This window comes from Cucurbita moschata, unplaced genomic scaffold (genome assembly GCF_002738365.1).
Source record: "Cucurbita moschata cultivar Rifu unplaced genomic scaffold, Cmos_1.0 Cmo_Scf00011, whole genome shotgun sequence".
Classification (NCBI taxonomy): domain Eukaryota; kingdom Viridiplantae; phylum Streptophyta; class Magnoliopsida; order Cucurbitales; family Cucurbitaceae; genus Cucurbita; species Cucurbita moschata.
The window spans coordinates 5,437,348-5,455,792 of record NW_019268527.1 but is presented as its reverse complement, the minus strand read 5'-3'; the positions used below and the strand labels follow the sequence as shown (position 1 = coordinate 5,455,792).

General features: G+C 36.1%; 3 protein-coding genes across 4 annotated transcripts in view; 2 read left to right on the top strand and 1 right to left on the bottom strand.

Moving 5' to 3' along the window:
- Positions 1 to 1,223, top strand: part of LOC111449559 (histone-lysine N-methyltransferase ATX4-like) — a 10,375-nt gene extending 9,152 nt beyond the window's left edge. The window contains exons 21-23 of the mRNA XM_023089490.1: positions 346 to 420; positions 517 to 617; positions 732 to 1,223. Coding sequence (XP_022945258.1) covers positions 346 to 420; positions 517 to 617; positions 732 to 822 — 267 coding nt within the window. The 3' untranslated portion in view covers positions 823 to 1,223. The remainder of the gene's footprint in view (positions 1 to 345; positions 421 to 516; positions 618 to 731) is intronic.
- A 438-nt stretch (positions 1,224 to 1,661) lies between these two features.
- On the bottom strand, positions 1,662 to 9,788 carry LOC111449562 (splicing factor SF3a60 homolog). 2 transcript variants are annotated; one of them, XM_023089494.1, is made up of 13 exons: positions 9,450 to 9,788; positions 8,748 to 8,861; positions 7,077 to 7,178; positions 5,694 to 5,836; positions 5,487 to 5,583; positions 5,078 to 5,242; positions 4,790 to 4,861; positions 3,873 to 4,031; positions 3,681 to 3,758; positions 3,084 to 3,212; positions 2,497 to 2,643; positions 2,042 to 2,212; positions 1,662 to 1,893 (listed from the first exon to the last, which is right to left on the bottom strand). In XM_023089494.1, exons 1-12 carry the CDS (start codon positions 9,621 to 9,623, stop codon positions 2,066 to 2,068), a joined length of 1,527 nt encoding a protein of 508 aa, XP_022945262.1. In that variant the 5' UTR covers positions 9,624 to 9,788; the 3' UTR covers positions 1,662 to 1,893; positions 2,042 to 2,065. The 2 variants fall into 2 exon arrangements, with proteins under 2 accessions (XP_022945262.1, XP_022945261.1); XM_023089493.1 differs by having other exon boundaries at positions 1,662 to 2,212.
- A 671-nt stretch (positions 9,789 to 10,459) lies between these two features.
- Positions 10,460 to 14,523, top strand: LOC111449568 (vesicle transport protein SFT2B). The gene is made up of 6 exons (XM_023089502.1): positions 10,460 to 10,879; positions 10,990 to 11,043; positions 13,197 to 13,270; positions 13,561 to 13,678; positions 13,998 to 14,056; positions 14,223 to 14,523. Exons 1-6 carry the CDS (start codon positions 10,778 to 10,780, stop codon positions 14,299 to 14,301), a joined length of 486 nt encoding a protein of 161 aa, XP_022945270.1. The 5' UTR covers positions 10,460 to 10,777; the 3' UTR covers positions 14,302 to 14,523.
- Positions 14,524 to 18,445: the final 3,922 nt, after the last annotated feature.

Here is an 18,445-nt window from a genome sequence, read left to right as displayed (position 1 = left end):
AAAAAAAAAAAAAAAAAAGATTTCTTAGCCAAATTCAAGATTTTGAAAAGAAACTTATTAGTAGGACTAGTGTTTACAAGTTTTATTTTTTAGAACCATATGGATATCACACGGAATCTTAGAAGTTCGAGTTACATGAACATGAAGTTAACTTTCAAGCTCCACGGAGAGTTATACAAATGATTACACAAACCAAAGTTTCTATATGAACTGTTCTTCTTGTTTTTATAATCCAAGCTTCACAAGTGTAGGCTAGACAAAATGTTAGTTCAAACATCTGTAAATATTTAGACATCATTTTGATAACAGCATATCAACTTACACTGGTTGTGATATATCTGACAGCTTTTTAAGATTAGCGAAGAAGTAGTTGTCGATGCCACTGACAAAGGAAATATAGCACGCTTGATCAACCATTCAGTAAGTTGTTTGCAGAAGTTAACCATCAAGTTTTGCTAGAAATGGTTGATACTTGAAGTTTTGTTTACTGATGGCTGTCTCGAATTCTCTGTGCAGTGTATGCCCAACTGCTACGCAAGGATCATGAGTGTGGGGGATGATGAAAGTCGGATTGTGCTCATTGCCAAGGCTAATGTCCCAGCTGGCGAGGAGCTAACGTCTCTCTCTTTCTCTATCTTTCTCTCACGCACACGCACACGCACTTGCTCTCTCGTGGAGTTCGAATGATTCTAAATGATTCTAAATGAAAGTGTTGTTGTTTGGTTTGGTAGGTATGATTACTTGTTCGATCCTGACGAACCCGATGAATTCAAAGTCCCATGTCTATGTAAAGCGCCAAACTGTCGGAAGTTCATGAATTAGGGCAATAGGATACACATTAACAGTCATCAGTCATTGTTTCATCTCAAAGATGCTAACCCATTCTCCTCATCTACCTTATACTCAATTTGCATTGCATGCAGCCAACAGCAGAAAAGGAAAGGAAAGTTCTTGCAGTTTTTTTTTTGGTTCTATTTCAAAACCTTAAGGCTTAATAATAAAGGTTAGGCTACATATTGATTAGCTGGGGTTCTGGTTTAGGGCATTGATGTAAATTTTGTACTCTCTTCTTTCTTAATAGTTAGCTGATTAGCTGAATGTTGTTGACCCATCCTCTTCTACTTCCCTCATTTTTCACACCGAAGGGCTTTACTTGTTGGAAATTGAGCTGCAAAATGTGATAAATCACTGTTGTAAATAGATACCCTTTTTTTTTTTTTTTTTAAATTTCTTTTTTACGTCTTAAATTTTGAATTTCAGTTTCTGTTAGAGATTGGAATTCTCTCTCAGTATCTTATTTCTAAATCGTTGTTGGAAATCCACACACTTCATCTTTGAAGTTTAGCAATTAAAATTAAATAAAACCCCATGTGTTTCTTATGTTGTGAATAAATAGAAGAGAATTGTAATGCAATATAATAAGATCAGAGTAGACTGGAATCCTGAACAGAGAGTCGGTACATAAAAGCCAGATAGAAGCGCCAATAATAAATTATAGGAACTGAAATCCTAAACAAAAGTGACGTGTCAGCATCAGAGCTGGGGTGGTCAGAGAAAGGATTCGCAATCACCGTTCAGAAACAAACGAGGAGCGAGGAAAGCTGATGAAAGCAACGTTTTCGGCACTTCCTCATTTTCTATGTAATTGAAATAACCAAAGATAGATGGCGACATTCATGTCGAATTCATAAAAGGAACTTCAAATAATACAGAAAAATAATCTCAGCTCATTTCTAAATCAGAATAGAACGTGATTTCTCAAATTTAGCTTCCAAAAATGCATTACAATCTGACTACGAGTAAAATTGGCTAGAGCATTTCATAATCTCCATTCAATCAACATGACCAAGTGCTTCTCCCAAACCTCAACGACCATCTATCCATAATAGGAACCTAAAAAAGAAAGATTTGGAAATAACCCATTTACTAAACCATACAATAAGGAAGCAAGAGAAGGATATATCTTCCTTTCTTCCACAGGTGGTTTGACATAGAACTCAGGAGTCAGTTTTGAGTGGAGAGAAATTCAGATGGAAGTTACCGATAAGAAAGAAGTCCATGATTCTTATATCAACCCCTGGCGTTGCAGATCTGTATATGTCTTCTTATTGTAAATGTTACCCTCCTTATCTTCGTATTCTTCTTCCAGATCTGGTCGCCACTTGCTAACTCCTTGTCGTTCTTGAATTCTTTTCCACAAGTCTTTTGCCTCCTGTAACATCCCAAAAGTGAATAACGAGCCCAAAATGTCCATAAATTGTAAAAAAATAAAATATCAGCTCCTCTTGTCTACCCTTTCTACTCATTACAGTTAGATTCTTTCGTTAGTAATAACAATTGGCCACATATTTGTAAGTCCCTCCTTGGTTGGGTTTCCTTTACAGTACATTTTAATTTATCAATGATAAGTGCAGATCCTTACCAAAATAATAATAATAATAATAATAATAATAAACGCTCACAGATAGGGAGGTCAAAGTAGTAGCAAAGACCTACCTCAATTGATGTAATTTCATTGAAGTTCTTTGTATTCGGAATACCAAGGCAACGCATTCCATGCTGATGACGCCATTCCTTGAAATGTCGCTCAAAAGCTCTACGACCCCAATAACTATAGTTCCCGCATATCTCACATTTGAATTCCTGTTGCACAAATTTATCACATTCTCAAGCAAATCTTTCAACGTGAACTTCAAAAAGTTGAAAACAAAAGCAACCACAGCATGCTGTTGAACAATATAGTTTATGGAAATAACAAGTGCAACTATGATCTCCACAATGTAATGGCTTGAGACTTCGCTGTAGGAAGTTATCTCCTAAGCAATATCATATCGTGTTTCACTTTCAAACATACATCAACATATTGGCTTGAAAAGACAAACAAACTAGATACCAGCAAATACAGTCAAATCCAGAGAAGAATTAAGTTCAATTGATGCGCTCCCTGAAATGAAAATTGTGCTTTCTCAAGAGAAATTCGCTTTCGGACTTTGTAAGTGGGCACATAACTATTAAACACCTAATATGCTATATTTCCTTTCCCATGCTACAGGGCTTGGGCTTTCGTGGAGGTAATGATTTACCTGACCAAGGCCATGAAGCTTGTAGAGCCAGTAAGGTATGGGTTTCCCATCCCAACCCATTGGGAGCTTGAGCGGATTATAAATTTGCTGCTCGTCATCATCACTTTCAGACTCAGCTTGCGTCTCTTCCTGCCAGAATTGACGCATCAGAAGGCTATTAAATATTAAAAAGATTTAAGTAAATGATGCACGGTTTCTTAAAAGCTCAGTTTCTTGCCAACCGGGCATTAACAAACTTGCATAGATACAAAAGATCTGGAACCCACATAATAAACCATCGCTATTAGTGCAGGCCATTCACCATCAAGAAGTAAATTTGGTGACCTTGATAAGGTTCTAACTAGTATTTGAAATCAGTAGACCATAAAGCCAGATTGGGATGCATATGTGCAAACTTTTAAATAAATTTCTGATACAAATATCCATGACACTATAAAACGCAAACTTCTCCAGGCAGACAATGCTTCTGTGGATGACATGCAGGGTAACCATCTTAGATATAAATAATGTATTCCAAAAATTTATCCCAAAATAGCTTAAGGGAGAGAAACAAGGGGGGGTCTTGAAAGGACCAAAAACAAACTACTGTTTCCTCACCTCCTCACGTTCTGCTTCAATTTCCTCATATGTTAAGGCTTGCTTCTTAACAATGTTGTCTTTGGTTCTGTCGATAGTCTGAAAGTGGCCACAAATAAAACAAATGATCCCAAAATTATTACTTTTGGAATATATACATTACGGAAATTACAAGTAAACAAAGGGACATTTTGATCATTCTCAAAAGCTGACCTCATCCAGAAGATCGCACATTTTTTCAATTTTTGCTTCCATCAGAGCAACTTGTTTCAAATTTTCATTGTGTAGTGAAGCTGCAGCTGCCCCATTCTGAACTGGTTGCCGGGACGGTTTTGCGAAGTGTTTTTTGTCCAACAATTGAAGAGGTGTATGCTGCAAAGAATAGGGGTGTCAAATGAACTGTAAAATTAAAAAAATAAGATTCCAAGCATTGAAAAAAAAAAAAGTGGGGTAAGATTATATGACATCTCAGAAAACAGAACTGTCTGATGTTTCCTACCAGTCAATGCTCGAGGATAATGAGATAAATATTCTTATCACATAGAACATAACTAGCATAAAGGGGGATAGGTTTATTTCAGAAACAAAAATACTAGATCAGCCAGTAATATATTGGAAAATCCAAGCATATTGATGACCGCACTAAAACAAGACCCAATCTTCCTTGGTAATGGAAGGACACATAACCATAACAAATTCATGGTTTAAACTATACGCTGGTCATCCTATTGCAATCTAGCCTTAAAATCATACTTTGCTGTCCATTCTTTTTTAATCGATAAGTGAAACTTTCCATTAAAGAAATGAAAAGAGAAGGCACACAAACTATCTAAAAGACGGGAAAGAAAAAGGTTTTTGCTATTCTACGAACATCATACGATGTGTATGTGCTACCACCATAAACTTTCAACAATGCGCTGTTTCTTTTTTACAAGAAACAAAATTTTATTAAAAACATAAGCACAGAGAAAATGGCTCGACAAGCAGTTGTGCTGATAGCACAATGCAGGACATAAGAAATTAATTCCTCGTTAAAATTATTTATCACACGTGAACCAAGCCAGTATGCTTATATTGTAGGTTCACAACATTGACGTCCTATTTTGGGCACAAAGGCAGTAAAATACCACCTTAGTGAGGAAAAGCCTCTCTGCACGCTGCTGAACTGTACCACCAGTCTTCAGCCCCAATGCTGCCAACCCCTGCCACACAGTGATATAAGAGTGAAGAACAAAGCAAAAGAAAGCCGTCCACCCCCGGCCCTGAAGATATTTCCTGTTCTTTTGGTGGAATTTTTTCCTCATTGTTTCTTATAAAAAAAATAAAAAAAAAAATAAATAATAAAAGCCGTAGTGCAGTAATGCCATATTTAGAACTTCCACAACATATATAATATGGCATAAGATAGCACTTCTTACCTCCTTCAATCTCTCAGGACCTAGCTCCACCAGCTCTTCTACCGAGCTATAATAGTCAAGATCAATAAGACTAAGCTGGGCAGGATCATGGCCATTATCTTCCACAGTGTTCTCCCATCCTTCAATTGTACCGGTAATCCATTGCTCTTCAAATTCAGATTCAACCTATCAAAAGACCCTCACATAATCAAAATCGTCTTTAGAAAGATGCAAGCCTAAAGTTCTATGCAAACATGCATACAATGGATAGCTTGCAAACAGCACGCTTTCAAATGATTATAATTGTTGCATGCAGAAAACCATAATGAAAAAAGCCAATTAAGATCCGGTTCCGAGAAGTAAGCCAGCATAATGCATAATTGATAATTGAATGTTAAAATTGGGAAAGAAAACACTATCATATAATAACCTTTGAGAATATACGATCAAGATCTTGTAAGGGCTCTGTACGCTGGAAAAAGTAAGTGAGATAAGCAAGAAGATTCTCCAAGTATTCCCTGTATTGTCTGTATAAAGTAGATATTAGAACTCAAAATAAAACACCATTTATTTACTTTAAAACAAATCATCAATCAACGGAACTATCATATTTGAGAAAGAACTTTGATCTGCTTACCTTGAATTCTTTAGTTTGCGAGAGATTTTCTGGGGCTGTGAAAAAACATCCAGGTAAGAAGAGTACTCGATGGCCTCTCCAAATTTCGAATTAATATACTGGTTGTAGAGTTCGTGCAAGTCAAGATACCGTCCAAATGCTTCCTAAAACATAAACAAGTCAATAAATGAAACGGGAAATATTGATACACATGCACCTTATACATATAGGGAGTTAGAATTTCCAATTTCATTCATGCATGTAACAAAACAATATTGGAAATCCTATTACCAACCTTGAACTTTCACATTTACATTGTTTTGGTCCTCACAACTTTTTAGTCCTTAAAATTCATAAATACTCATTTGATTCTTGTTCACACATTTTTTACATTTTCATATTATATTTAACATAAACCATACATCAGCTATTTTTCAAATTGGATATCAAACTTATGTGTACCTGAGAACAAAATTTTCATATAGTGCATATAAAATTTCTATTAAATTGTAATATAAAATTTCTATTAAATTGTAATATAAAATTTCGCTGCAAGGAACAAAGTAGATATTTACTTGAAGTTCAAGAACAAGAGATAAACATTTAAAAGTAAAATAATAAAAATCAATGAAGTATGTAACTTTAGGAACCAAAATAAGATTTGAATCAACAATTAACCCACCAAAAGGGAGCTCTCTCAAGATGACCCCCACTAGTTAACACAAGCCCATAACTAAGCATTGCTTAATCTCAAAGGCTGAAATTTATTCTCTTAGAAAAAGATAAGCGGTTTAAGGCTAAGAAATAAATTATGAGATCTTATTATTACCACTAACAGTTTTTTGTAATCCAAAAACAACCTTTCATTAAAATGAAGAAATGCAAGGAAGCCAAGAAAATGCCAGACAAACACGAGAACCAGCAAAAGAGGAGGCCAACAAAAAGTGGCAGCCCAAAGAAAGGAGCCCAACCAACTATTCTACAAGAAAAGACCCCAATACAAAAGAATAAGACCTAATAACATCAAAAACAACTTTTAGTTATTATGACCAAAGTGAACTCCCATGGGTGAATTTACCTTTGCCAGATGAGGCAAATTTGTACATTGCATTAATACAAAAAATTAGGGAAAATAAAGACTTAAGCTCCCAATCACTAGGCAATAGAAAAGGCTCTTCTTTGATAAGAATGCATTGTGTCATACTCAAAATCTAATTATGACACCATAAAAACATGAAAATGAAAGCATGAGGATTGTTTTCATGATTTGACTTGGAGCATGTTTCCATACATGGCCTGCAATGAGGCAGTAGATCAATTTCACGAAAATACAGGTTTCACCATGAAAGAACTGAAGTCAAGCAATTCTATGCAAATTCAAGGTAAGAGAAGAAACAGAGAGACCTCTCCACTGAACTCAATTTGTGGTTCCTCTTTGAGTAGACCATCCTCCTCGTTAACATCAACAACCCGTGCAGCTGGATGCCTTCTATGGTATTCACGAATCTGCGCACAAAGTAATTTGAACTTGATACAAAGCAACTGATAACTTTGAAATAATAATTCAGATTTACTAGTGAACACAAAATTATATTTTCCTCATTCACTGGAGTATTGTATTTACTAAGTTTTCTAAGAAACGTGCCTCCACAGTTGAGCAAGAATAGGAATATCAATGAACTTTCCAGTTAGTCGTCCAAGCTAGACCTAACTTCAAAAGGTTTTGGGAAGAAATGTAGGAATAGAATTTTCACAAGCATCTTAAATACAAACCTCTCTATAACTACCAGTCAAGCAAAGAGGAAAAATCTTTGCCTCTAGAGGTACAGGTAAGGTTCTCCTTTCTTTTTCTTTTTTTTTCTTTTTCTTTTTTAATATTACGGCTGATTCTCTTGAGGTTTTCAAGCAGTGTATGTTGAAGGTTTCATTTATCACTTCCTACATTGATGATATGCTTCTCTTCAGCTGAATAAAAAAAAACCAAAACCTTTCAACATTATCCAAAAAAATTAAGGAAGCATCGAGTCTGAACTCTAACCTATCCTTAACCACACTCCTTAACATAAATTTTCCAAAAGACAGCCTAAAATCAATTGCTACCTACATTAGCAGTAGCGTAGAGGAATGGCCCTCTTCCCGCCTTGGCTTGCCTCTCATGACAACCCTCACAAGGCCTCCTTTTGAAACTTGATACTTGCAAGCTTGAAAGGCAAAACAACACCCCTCTTTAAGGCAGGCTGACAGTAGACTAGCTCTTACCTCACAAAGTCTCCTTTCAAAACTTGATACTAGCAAGGTTGAAAGGCAAAACAACACCCCTCTTTAATGCAGGTTGACAGTAGACCCGCTCTCACTCAAGCCATCTTTCCGAACCTCCACTTACTCCATGTCCCTCTTCAAAAGGCCAAAGTTGGTAAACATCATTGAGAAGGTTCTAAGGAACTTCTAGATACACGGTTCCCATCATGTTCTTTGAAGCAAACATTCTCAGTTTTGCACTAGAAAAAACCCATGCACGCACACAGTTTTTCTTTGGTAACTCTTGCTCGGCTGTATCAATAGTCAAAGCAGTATTGATTGTTTTGCCTCTCCCTAAATTTGTGCTACATATGTTAAGCAAGCCAAAAAACTCAATGACATCTCCTCACTAGCCCTCATGCCTGTAATTTCTAGAAAACTATCTTCAGCAACTTCAATTAGGTGAATCCTCTCCCAAACGCCCTCAAAAGAAACCCTGCACTCATATTGGATGCGCAGCCATTTAAAAATGAAGTCAAAATTCTGTGGGTCACTTCATTTTTGTTGCCTATATGGCCTGAAAGAAATAGTAGGGCTTTCTTAGGCAAAGAATTTCTTTGGACAATTATTGGGGAAAAAATGCCTTCTATGGCTACCCATCTACATTCTTTTTACATTTCATGAATGACATTACCTCTTATTAAAATAAATAAATAATAGAATGCTACACTTGAACTGCATCCCTTTTCTCCAGATTCACTAGCTCACATTCAAGTGAAAGATTTAAATAAATTCTGAAACAGATAGATGCTAAGATAATGAAATATAGCTACTGACCTCTTTCAGTCTATCATAAAATGCACTAAAAACGTTGGTTCCTAAAGTTGTTTGCCCTCCAAGTGCCGCAATCTCATCTTTCCTGGCATTATCCTTATCTTCATAAATCTCAACCTGCACACAAAAGCAATAATGGCGGAGAGGGGGTAGAAAAGAGTTCAGTCCAGATTAAAGAAAAGCATGCCCGTCAAAGCAACGATAATATAAGGAGACTAGCACAAATGAAACAAAATAACCCATCTAGCTTATTAAAAAATTTATTCAAGACATGAATTTTGCAGAACTCATTTTTCGCATCTCAAAGAAAACTGCCCAATCTTCCATCACCAAGCTTCCTAATTGGAGCATATCCTAATTTGTATGGTTCCCCTTCCATTCCATTTTAAATCCAAAATTATGGTGAAGAGAGAATTAATTATTTTCAAGCGACATGAAAATTTCTACATTAACTTTCGCAGTCACAGTAGAGTATGCTAATAGAAGCAAATAAATCTCTTCCCAAATGCCGTGAAATGAAATTCTTCAACTTGCTTGTCATTGGAAATTTTAAAATTCAAATGCAGACGCCCACCCTACAAGAAAACAAAAAATCCCACCAAAGAGGGCCTAAAACCTAAAGCGTTCATGCCCCATTACGTCCTCAAATGTTCAACGCCAGCAGACAGAAATCACAGAAAATATTAAGCATAGAGAGGAAAGTACGAGCTTGTCGGTGGTGGACACGATGGTGTCGATCATGTTGCGGACTCGGTGACTCTGTAGCAAACGGTCCCGGCCGGAAGCAGGTTCATTTTGGAGCTCCTTCACTACAAGCCGCTCAAGTCGCTCCACCTCCTCGTGCGAAGACCGGGTCACCTCTAGTAGCGTAGACGACATGTTAAGTCACCAATCTGGTCTCTCTCACTGTCAGCTTCAGCCCTGGGTTGCCGGTGCAGATTCAGGCGCAAGCGCAGCTTCGCGCCAGAGCTTGTATTGAAGCTGCTTCCTCTGAAAGAAGGCCTTCGAGATTTCGCAGTTTAATTTGGGGCTCTTTCTTTAAATTCATTTTATATCCAATTAACATTTTGAACGATAATATAAACCCTTTTCTTTCTTTCCAAGAATTATTTTTCTTTAGTACATTTTCATAAATGAAATTTTTAAAAAAACATTTTCATAAATTAAATTTTTAAAAAACATTTTCATAAATTAAATTTTTAAAAAACATTTTCATAAATGAGAATTAGGGGATTTTAGTTTAAACAATTTTTTCACTTATACCATGCCTAAAACCCTACTTCACATTCTGTATTTGTTTTTTTTTTTTTTTTTTCTTGTCGGATCTATATCGGTAACTACTCTACTCCTCCTTCGATGCTCAAAGAACGACCCTTATACGAGTCCCTTTTGGCCAGTATTCTCCTATCTAGTGTAGCTTTTTGGAACTGCAAGACTTCATGTATTATTTGAATGACGACGATAAAGAATTATTTTGGAAGGAGATTCGTATATATGTTTAAAGCTTGACGAGGGGATCTACAGTTAAGATGTTTATTCTCTTATCTTTTCGTAGCTACTTGATATTTTTTATTAATTGTATTGTTTATATAAGTACTTTCTTGACCGTAGTTTGAGGATCGACTAAACCCTAATTCTCCAAATTGTGTAACTCAAAATAGTGTGCACATTCACCTTGGAACCCGGGCTCGACTTCGAGAGAGAATGAACACGATTGATTCCCTCTTTCTTTCTACTCTATCATCCAAAACATGTTGGCCCTTCAAAGTTGTAGAATAGGGTTCATTTGTCATCCATCATAGAATTAGAATTAAAATCTGATATTGGTTGAAAGTGCTTCATAACTCAAAATTGGCTCGAAAGTGCTTTATTGGTTGAGCCTCTAGCACGTGGGTTTGGTTTACCTACGAGCAATCAGCATTCCTCAAGTCCCACGTCTTCCAGCTAAAGGTCCACCGTCCTCTCGTATCCGAAACTTTGGTCGACACCTTCGAAGACCGCGGGAGCTCACCCAATACTGAATTTCCATCAAAATGTGGAAGCTCGGCCTAGGCGTATTTGGCGACGATGAAGAGCGTGGTCAGAGCTTGCTGGACGAAGATTCAGAAGATCTGTGCTCTCTAACTCCTGTACAGGTACTTTAAACAACGATCAGAGAGCTCCACTTGTGGATAATTTTATGGATTTTGCTTTTTGTTATTTTTTTTTTCCAGTTTTCATACTGTGTTGGATTTTTGACGAACAGAGACTATACGGGTTTGGAGGCTGCTTGACCGGGGGCGTGGTCTGCATGATCGTGGTATGAATATTTAAGCGATTTCTTCATTTTGATACAATGGCATATATGTTTTTTCTGTATGCATCTTGTGTAAATGGCGAACAGCTTTGATGATAATTTTGGATTTGGACCTAAGTTACGCTCTGGGTATGATCGGTAACTCGGGTTTTCTTTATTTCCATTGATTGTCTTGAGATGTAAATAAGATTTTTATTCTCTCAGTATTCACTGGTTGGTCCTTGGGACTTCAAGAATGAATTATAAAAGCACAACAAACAAGGAAGGTATTATTGATTTGGAATAGAAAGCCAAGGAATTTCCTCTAAGAAGGGAATGCTAAAGAAAAATTAAGTCGCTTGGTCCATTGGGAGATTGTTACTACCTATTGTAAACGGAGGACTCTAGATTGGGATTTCGAGGAAGGAAAACGGACCTGAATTATCCAATGGATATGGCGGACTTTTTACCGATTCTGATGAATTGTGGAACGAGACTCAATCCAATATCTATGGAGAGAACAGAGGAGGTTAAGTAAGGAGGGTTAGGTGCTACTGCTATCAAATTCCTTGGTCCAATACAAAAATGTAATATGATTTATTGAGGCATTCACTAGCATTGATGTGGCAAATTGAAGGAAAACGTTTTACCTATTATTCTCTTTCTTTGTTGATTTCCAATCAGAGAGTTTTCATGTAATTCACCTCTAGGTGTTGGGAATTTTTACTCCCTTTATTTCGTTCGCAATGAAATACGTTTCTCTTTTCAAAAAAATTGAAAGACGTTTTTCTCCTTAAAAGAAATGTAGGGAAAGCCTTATTCTAGAGACTGCTGGGTCGGAAAGGGAAGTCATCTGTTGGGAGGATTTGTTAGATTGTCTGTAGTTTCTGCAGACAAGAAATGACCGTAGGTGAGGCTTGGGAGGATGTTCTTGGAATATGACAACGTTGAGAACCTAACTGACCAGAAATTGGCATTGAGCAAGAAGTTGTCTGCAGCAATCATGGGAGATCCCGCATCGATTGGGGAGGAGAACGAAACATTCGTTATAAGGGTGTGGAAACCTCTCCCTAGCATACGTGTTTTAAAAACTTTGAAGCCCGAACGGGAAAGCTCAAAGAGGATAATATCTGCTAGCAGTGGGATTGGACTGTTACAAATGGTATCAAAGCCAGACACTGGGTGATGTGCCAGCGAGAAGGTTGAGCCCCGAAGGGGAGTGGACACAAGGCGGTGTGCCAACAAGGACGTTGGGCCACGAAAGGGGGTGGATTGGGGGGTCCCACATCGATGGGAGAAAGGAACGAGTGCCAATAGGGACGTTGGTCTCTGAAGGGGGGTGGATTGTGAGATCTTACATCGGTTGGGGAGCAGAACGAAACATTCTTTATTAGGGTGGTCTCCAAAGGGGGTGGATTGTGAGATCCCACATCGGTTGGGGAGGAGAACGTTTTAATATCTGCTAGCGGTGGCCTTAGGTTGTTACAAATCAGGAAGGAAAGAAGCCGTGAGTAAGTTCCCTTCTTTGTGTGGACATTACGTGATGAGGTGTAAATTCAGCTGAGGGGAGGGATTCAAAGGGAACTGTATGGTTTTAAAACCCTGTTAGTGCATCCTTTGTTGCAAAGAAGAAAAGGGACAAGATCACCTCTTTTTTCCCTGTTACTACTGTTAGCTGTGTTGGAAATCTCAACTCAATAAAATGCAGTTCCCTTGTAAAAGTCTGTGAAAAAAGGATGTTATCCCATTGTTATCGAGTAACAAACTTGAGACGAAAGCTAAAATCATATGGGTTAATGCATTAAAAGCAATTTGGGGTTTGCAGTTAGGTGGAAATACATGATTAACAAACAAAAATCTTCTTCAACATTGCATTATCTTAATCGGTAAACAATGAGCCTGTTCGAAAGTTAAAGATAATTGTCAATGACGTAATGCGTTACTGGCTATTTGTCCTGAACCAATGTCATACCCTTTTCACTGCACAGTATCAAACAGATGATTTTGTTCATTGTTCTTTCTTAATCAGTGATATTTTTTATCTCATGTTTTTTTCCCTCTGAAATCCCATTTGGATTTTTATGATTCTAGAATAACATACCCCATCTCTGTATTCTTGCTAGCTCTTTTGCTGGAACTGCATTTGATGTGTTTGCTCCATTTTTTTGTTGATGCAGTCACTGCTTGTTTTTGCCAAGCCAATTAAATTTGCTGCACTCTTTACATTTGGCAATGTTCTGGCAGTCGGAAGGTTGGTTAACCAGCTAAATTAGACAGCTCTTTTATAACATTTTTTATGTCAGCAGTTAAGAAGTATTGCTAGGAGCAGCACTTTTGTTTACTTTCATTGCCAATTCATTGTTCTTGTTTGCATCTAATTCTTCTGTAATCTTCTATTTCATAAATTTCCTCAGAAGAAGTCTATTGGTGTACAAACAAAAGGAAGATTATCGGGGAGGAAAACCCTTTAATGTTTTTTTTTCACTGTGTTGTTCCTTTTCCTTGAGGTATTAATATTCTAAACCGCCTCTTATTTGGCAGCACAGCTTTCCTCTTTGGACCTGGGCAACAAATGCGAATGATGTTTGATTCAGTTCGTATATATGCAACTGCTATTTACCTGGGATGTGTTGTGCTAGCTCTTATTTGTGCTCTCTTGGTAAGTTACAATTCAAAATGCATATGACATTTGACATCATAGGGGAAAACAGACTTTAATTCCTAGCACACCCAGATATTCAATAAACAATCTTCTAGACATCTTTGGAACACAACGTTAATGGATTTTTTCTATTAGACTGTATGTTGGTCTATTCCACAAAATCTCCCATAGACCGTTTTAGCATTGTTTTCCTTTAACTCTTGCATAAAACATGTATCAAAATGTTATATGAACTTGAAATGGACCTGCAAACAGTTAATGCCTCATCTTTTAGTTTGTAATTGTGATTCTTTGCTATTTCTTTTTCATTTTTCAGATCCACAATAAGATCTTGACAGTGATTGCGATGACAAGTGAGATATGCGCACTTATATGGTACGTTTAACGTTTTCATTGACCTTCCTCCATTTGATTCAAGTTTCTTGAAACTAGAGGATAAAGGCTCTTCTTCGTTGAAAAATGTGTTTAATCATATCTTCCGAGACTTTTCTTGAATCTAAACTAGAATGGGCCATGACTTTCTTGGTTTATCCTGTTCCAGGTATAGTTTGAGCTATATTCCATTTGCCCGGAGGATGGTCTCTGAATTGATGATCCGATTTTGTGACACAGAACTATAGACAACGAAACTTGCGATGATGACTGATGATTCAGTCTCTTTAAGATCTGGGATTTTCTTTTGTCCTTGTTTTTATTTTAGTGAGCACAAAACCAGTTGAAGATTTGTTTTTATTTTTATTTTTTATATTTATTTGTTTTTATTTGTCCACATAAATGTATAATCCAAAGCCAGTTCAATGCTTGTGCTAATCTTCTAATGTAACAGCATTCTTTTCGCAGAATTAACTTAGTGATCTGTCTCTGTCTCTCTCTCTCTTTTTTTTTTTCTCAAAGGGAAATGATTTTCCAGGTAAAACAAAATCAGGACGTTTAGAATGAAAGTAGGGAGCCCAATCGTCGTGCAATGAGCTTCAGCTTACAATCAGCAAATTGGATCATTCTCCAGGTTAGCAGCAACAACTACTTTTTCTAGAGATTTTGATTTGGTCCTTTACATGAAATTTTTTTACATTTTTTCACCTTAAACTGCCACTAAATTCAAAAGGTTAAAATTATCAACCTATGTAAAACTCATCTAATTTACGCAAATGCTTCCCAACCAAGAGGTCAACAGTTCAAATTCCCCAACTCCCAAAAACTCCCAATGTCGTTGAACTCAAAATTCAAGAAGTTTAAGTTGATAGGCTCTTAACATTTAAAACCACAAACGCAACCAACCTTCAAAGGAAAAAGAGAAGGAAGAAAAAAACAGCCCTTTAGGAAAGCCTGGCTTTCTTTTCTTGACTGTCTTATCTTTCAGAATACATTTTTATGGTTTCATACATAGTAGTCAGACACAAAACGTAATGATATTTCATTTGGGTTAACGGCTGGGATGCAAGCCCATAAAAACCAACATCTAAATTAACTCAGGTCAGAGCGGCTGGCAATATTTTAATCGCCACTTGCCAGTTAGGTTCTGAAAGTGAAATCTAGAGATACTTTGCCTGTATGACCTCTCTTATGACTGAAGAATAAAATATTGTGTATGACTCAAACCTTGCATCTTAACACCATGTGGAAGACTAATCAGTTTTCACCTGCCTCAATGGCCACCCCCCACCTACCCATGTGGGGATTTGCCTTCTTCAACCGCCATACCTCTCTTCCAAGTTGATGAAAATTGTCTTCTTAATTGTTGGCTTTCAACTCATCACATTCAAGGTAACACATGTCTGGTCTACTCAGCATATGGCCCCTGTTACACACATGCATTTTACCATAATACCCTCTTTCTAGAAATGATGGAAACTCGGTTGCTTTAACCTTTTGTGGAGCTTGTTCTGTGAGAAATCTGGTTGTGTCTTTTGATTCTTTTGGACCTTATAAAGCTTCTGCGAGGTTAGGGGAGGGGTAAGGGCATGGGAATCAATTGTGTCGACCTGTGATTACAGAAAAGCTGGTTTTTATTATTTTTGTGTGTGTTTTGGCAAAAAGTGCCCATTATATTAGTGGTTAGGCTGTAAGTGTCTAGACGTGAAAAACTAATGCACTACTCTGTAGAAAGAATCTCTTTGGTTTTTAATGGGAAAAGAGTGGATCTGCCTCCCCCTTTGAATCTTTCAGAGTGATATAATAAAGAATAATCTCGTGCTGGTAAAGGCTTGAGGTGGTTGGCGTAACCTCTAGGCTTAAAATTCTTCAAAATACTTAAAAGTTTGGTATTCTAATGAAAAATTACTCAACGAGTCTGCTACCATGTGATATGACTCTTCTTAAGAGACAAAAATAAAAGAAAAAAATACTAATTTAGGACTTTGTAGAGAAAACCTCTCCCAAAAGATATTAAAAGAAAGCCTTTCAAAAGTACGAAATTGTCAATAATATTGTGATAGTCTGTTGAAATTTAATAAAACAAAATTAGAGAACAGGAGGTGAGGAGGTGGGTATGGCATAGGACTCCAATTTTCTAATTCTATATAAAAATTAAATGTCCATATTATTTCCGTTTTTGTTCTTTGAATGTTGTTTTGGTTTTCAATTTAAACTGCACACCAACCCACCTTCTCGATGACATAAACATGCATTAACCACATTTAATGGTGGCTTAAAGACTTTCTTTTTCTCTTTCATTTTCCTCCATACTTTATGCATTAGCCTAACTTGTCTCCTGTTTTCCATTCCCTTTCTTCTCTCTTTCCTAGAAATCAACTCAAATCCTTTCTTTATAAGAGAAACTTTTTATTTCGTCAAGAAAGTGATTTTGAAAATTAAAGGAACTATTTCATTTAAGAAAGAAAGTTTGTGAAGGATGATGATTTCCACAAAAAAATTTAGTTATCGGGTATGTTAATTCCATACTAATCAATATTGAGAAGCCTTTGTCCGTTACTCTAGCAATGACATTAAACATGAAATAGAGTTCTCATATCCTTGTGGTTAGTGAAGATCAATCATCGGACTTGATTTGTTGTCCTTTCTTTTAGATCAACCAATCACTTCTAAAACGAAAATATAGTTGTTATATAAGATAGCGGAAGGCTCTTCACTCTCAAGACTATTAATTTTCCTATCTAGAGAAAGGGATGTAGCCATATTTGTGTGTCATATTCTTAGACTATTATCTATGGGCTAAATAAATTTTATGAAATTTGCCATTTGAAGTGTTATAATCCCCCTATGTTCATTCTAAAATTTCATGAATGACTTGTTTGAGTGACAAAAATAAGAAGAACGTGAGCTCAGTTATGGCTTTGGTGACCGTTTTTGTTTTTAGTGTTCTTGAACACGTGCTCTGTTTGTTTGCTCTCTTTTCTGCTTTTCTTTTTATGGAAACTCATTTTTTGATGTTTGAGTATCGTGATAGCTATCACATTGTAAGGACGGTAGACTCCGTTCCATAATAATTTTATTTGTCGGCGTGACCTTTGGAATCGTGAAGGAGTGAAGACTTAAGTCCTAAGGGACCCTTAACGATTTAGATGGCCGACTTACTTTTCATCACTATTTTTTTATTCTTAAAGAATTATTTTCTACTACAGTTTGACCACATTTATAGCTCATACTACCAAATATAATGATTGATATAAAAAATCTTGTCTTTTTTAATCTCATATCAAATTAGATATTTGACTTTTAACCAATAAATGTGGCTAATACAACTATATTATATAAATCTTAGATTCCATGAATGTAGCAATAAAGTGAGCATAGCTTACTAGTAATTGATATACTCAATAGAATCCCTTTTTATTTATTAACCTTTACAGTAGCACAAATTAAACATTAACGTACATTTATTTTACATTGGTCAAGGTTGGGTCGAAATAACGGAAGACATTCTTTGGATCAAATCTCGACAAAACTAACCTTTATTCAAGCTTCGATGAGTTAGTATATATCGCTTGGTTAAGGTTGGGTCAAAATAACAGAAAGCCTTCTTTGGATCAAATCTCGACAAAACTAACCTTTATTCAAGCTTTGATGAGTTAGTATATATCGCTTGGTCAAGATTGGGTGAAAATAACGGAAACCATTATGTGGATCAAATCTCGACAAAACTAACCTTTATTCATGGTTTGATGAGTTAGTATATACCGCTAGATTTTGTATGATTTATTGGACCGTTTTATTGACACTTGTGATAATATTCCTTATTTTATGGAATGTCTATACCGTTATAGTCAAATAGTAAAGTACATATATGAGAGGTTTAAATTCATCTTTTACCATTTTTTAATTCAATGGTATAATATACGATTCAAGTTAATTTGGGGTGATTTACATTATTTCTCGTAGAAAGTAAATTGACTGACACCATTTTCTTTTAATAACAATAATAATAAATAAATAAATAAATAAATAACAGATATTTTTGTATTAGAATATTAGGCTACATGTCAGGGTTCGTTACACAATTTTGTCTCTATTTATGATGACATCCCTCTCCTTTCCTTTTTCTATACATCTTTTTTAAAAAAGAGAGAACATGATTTTCGTTTATGCTCCCTTCATGAATAAATTACCAAATTTCTTTTTTCCAACCTGGATTAAATTATTATAAATAGTTTTATAGTTTTGTACGTTAAAGTGTTTGTTACCGTAGTTTGATAAAATTATCCTATATTTATCCCATGTAGGGTAGAAACGAGAATTTTATCAAACTATAGAATAAAAATTAACTTTTAAAATCATTCTTGGTTTTTTTTTTTTTTTTTTTTTTTA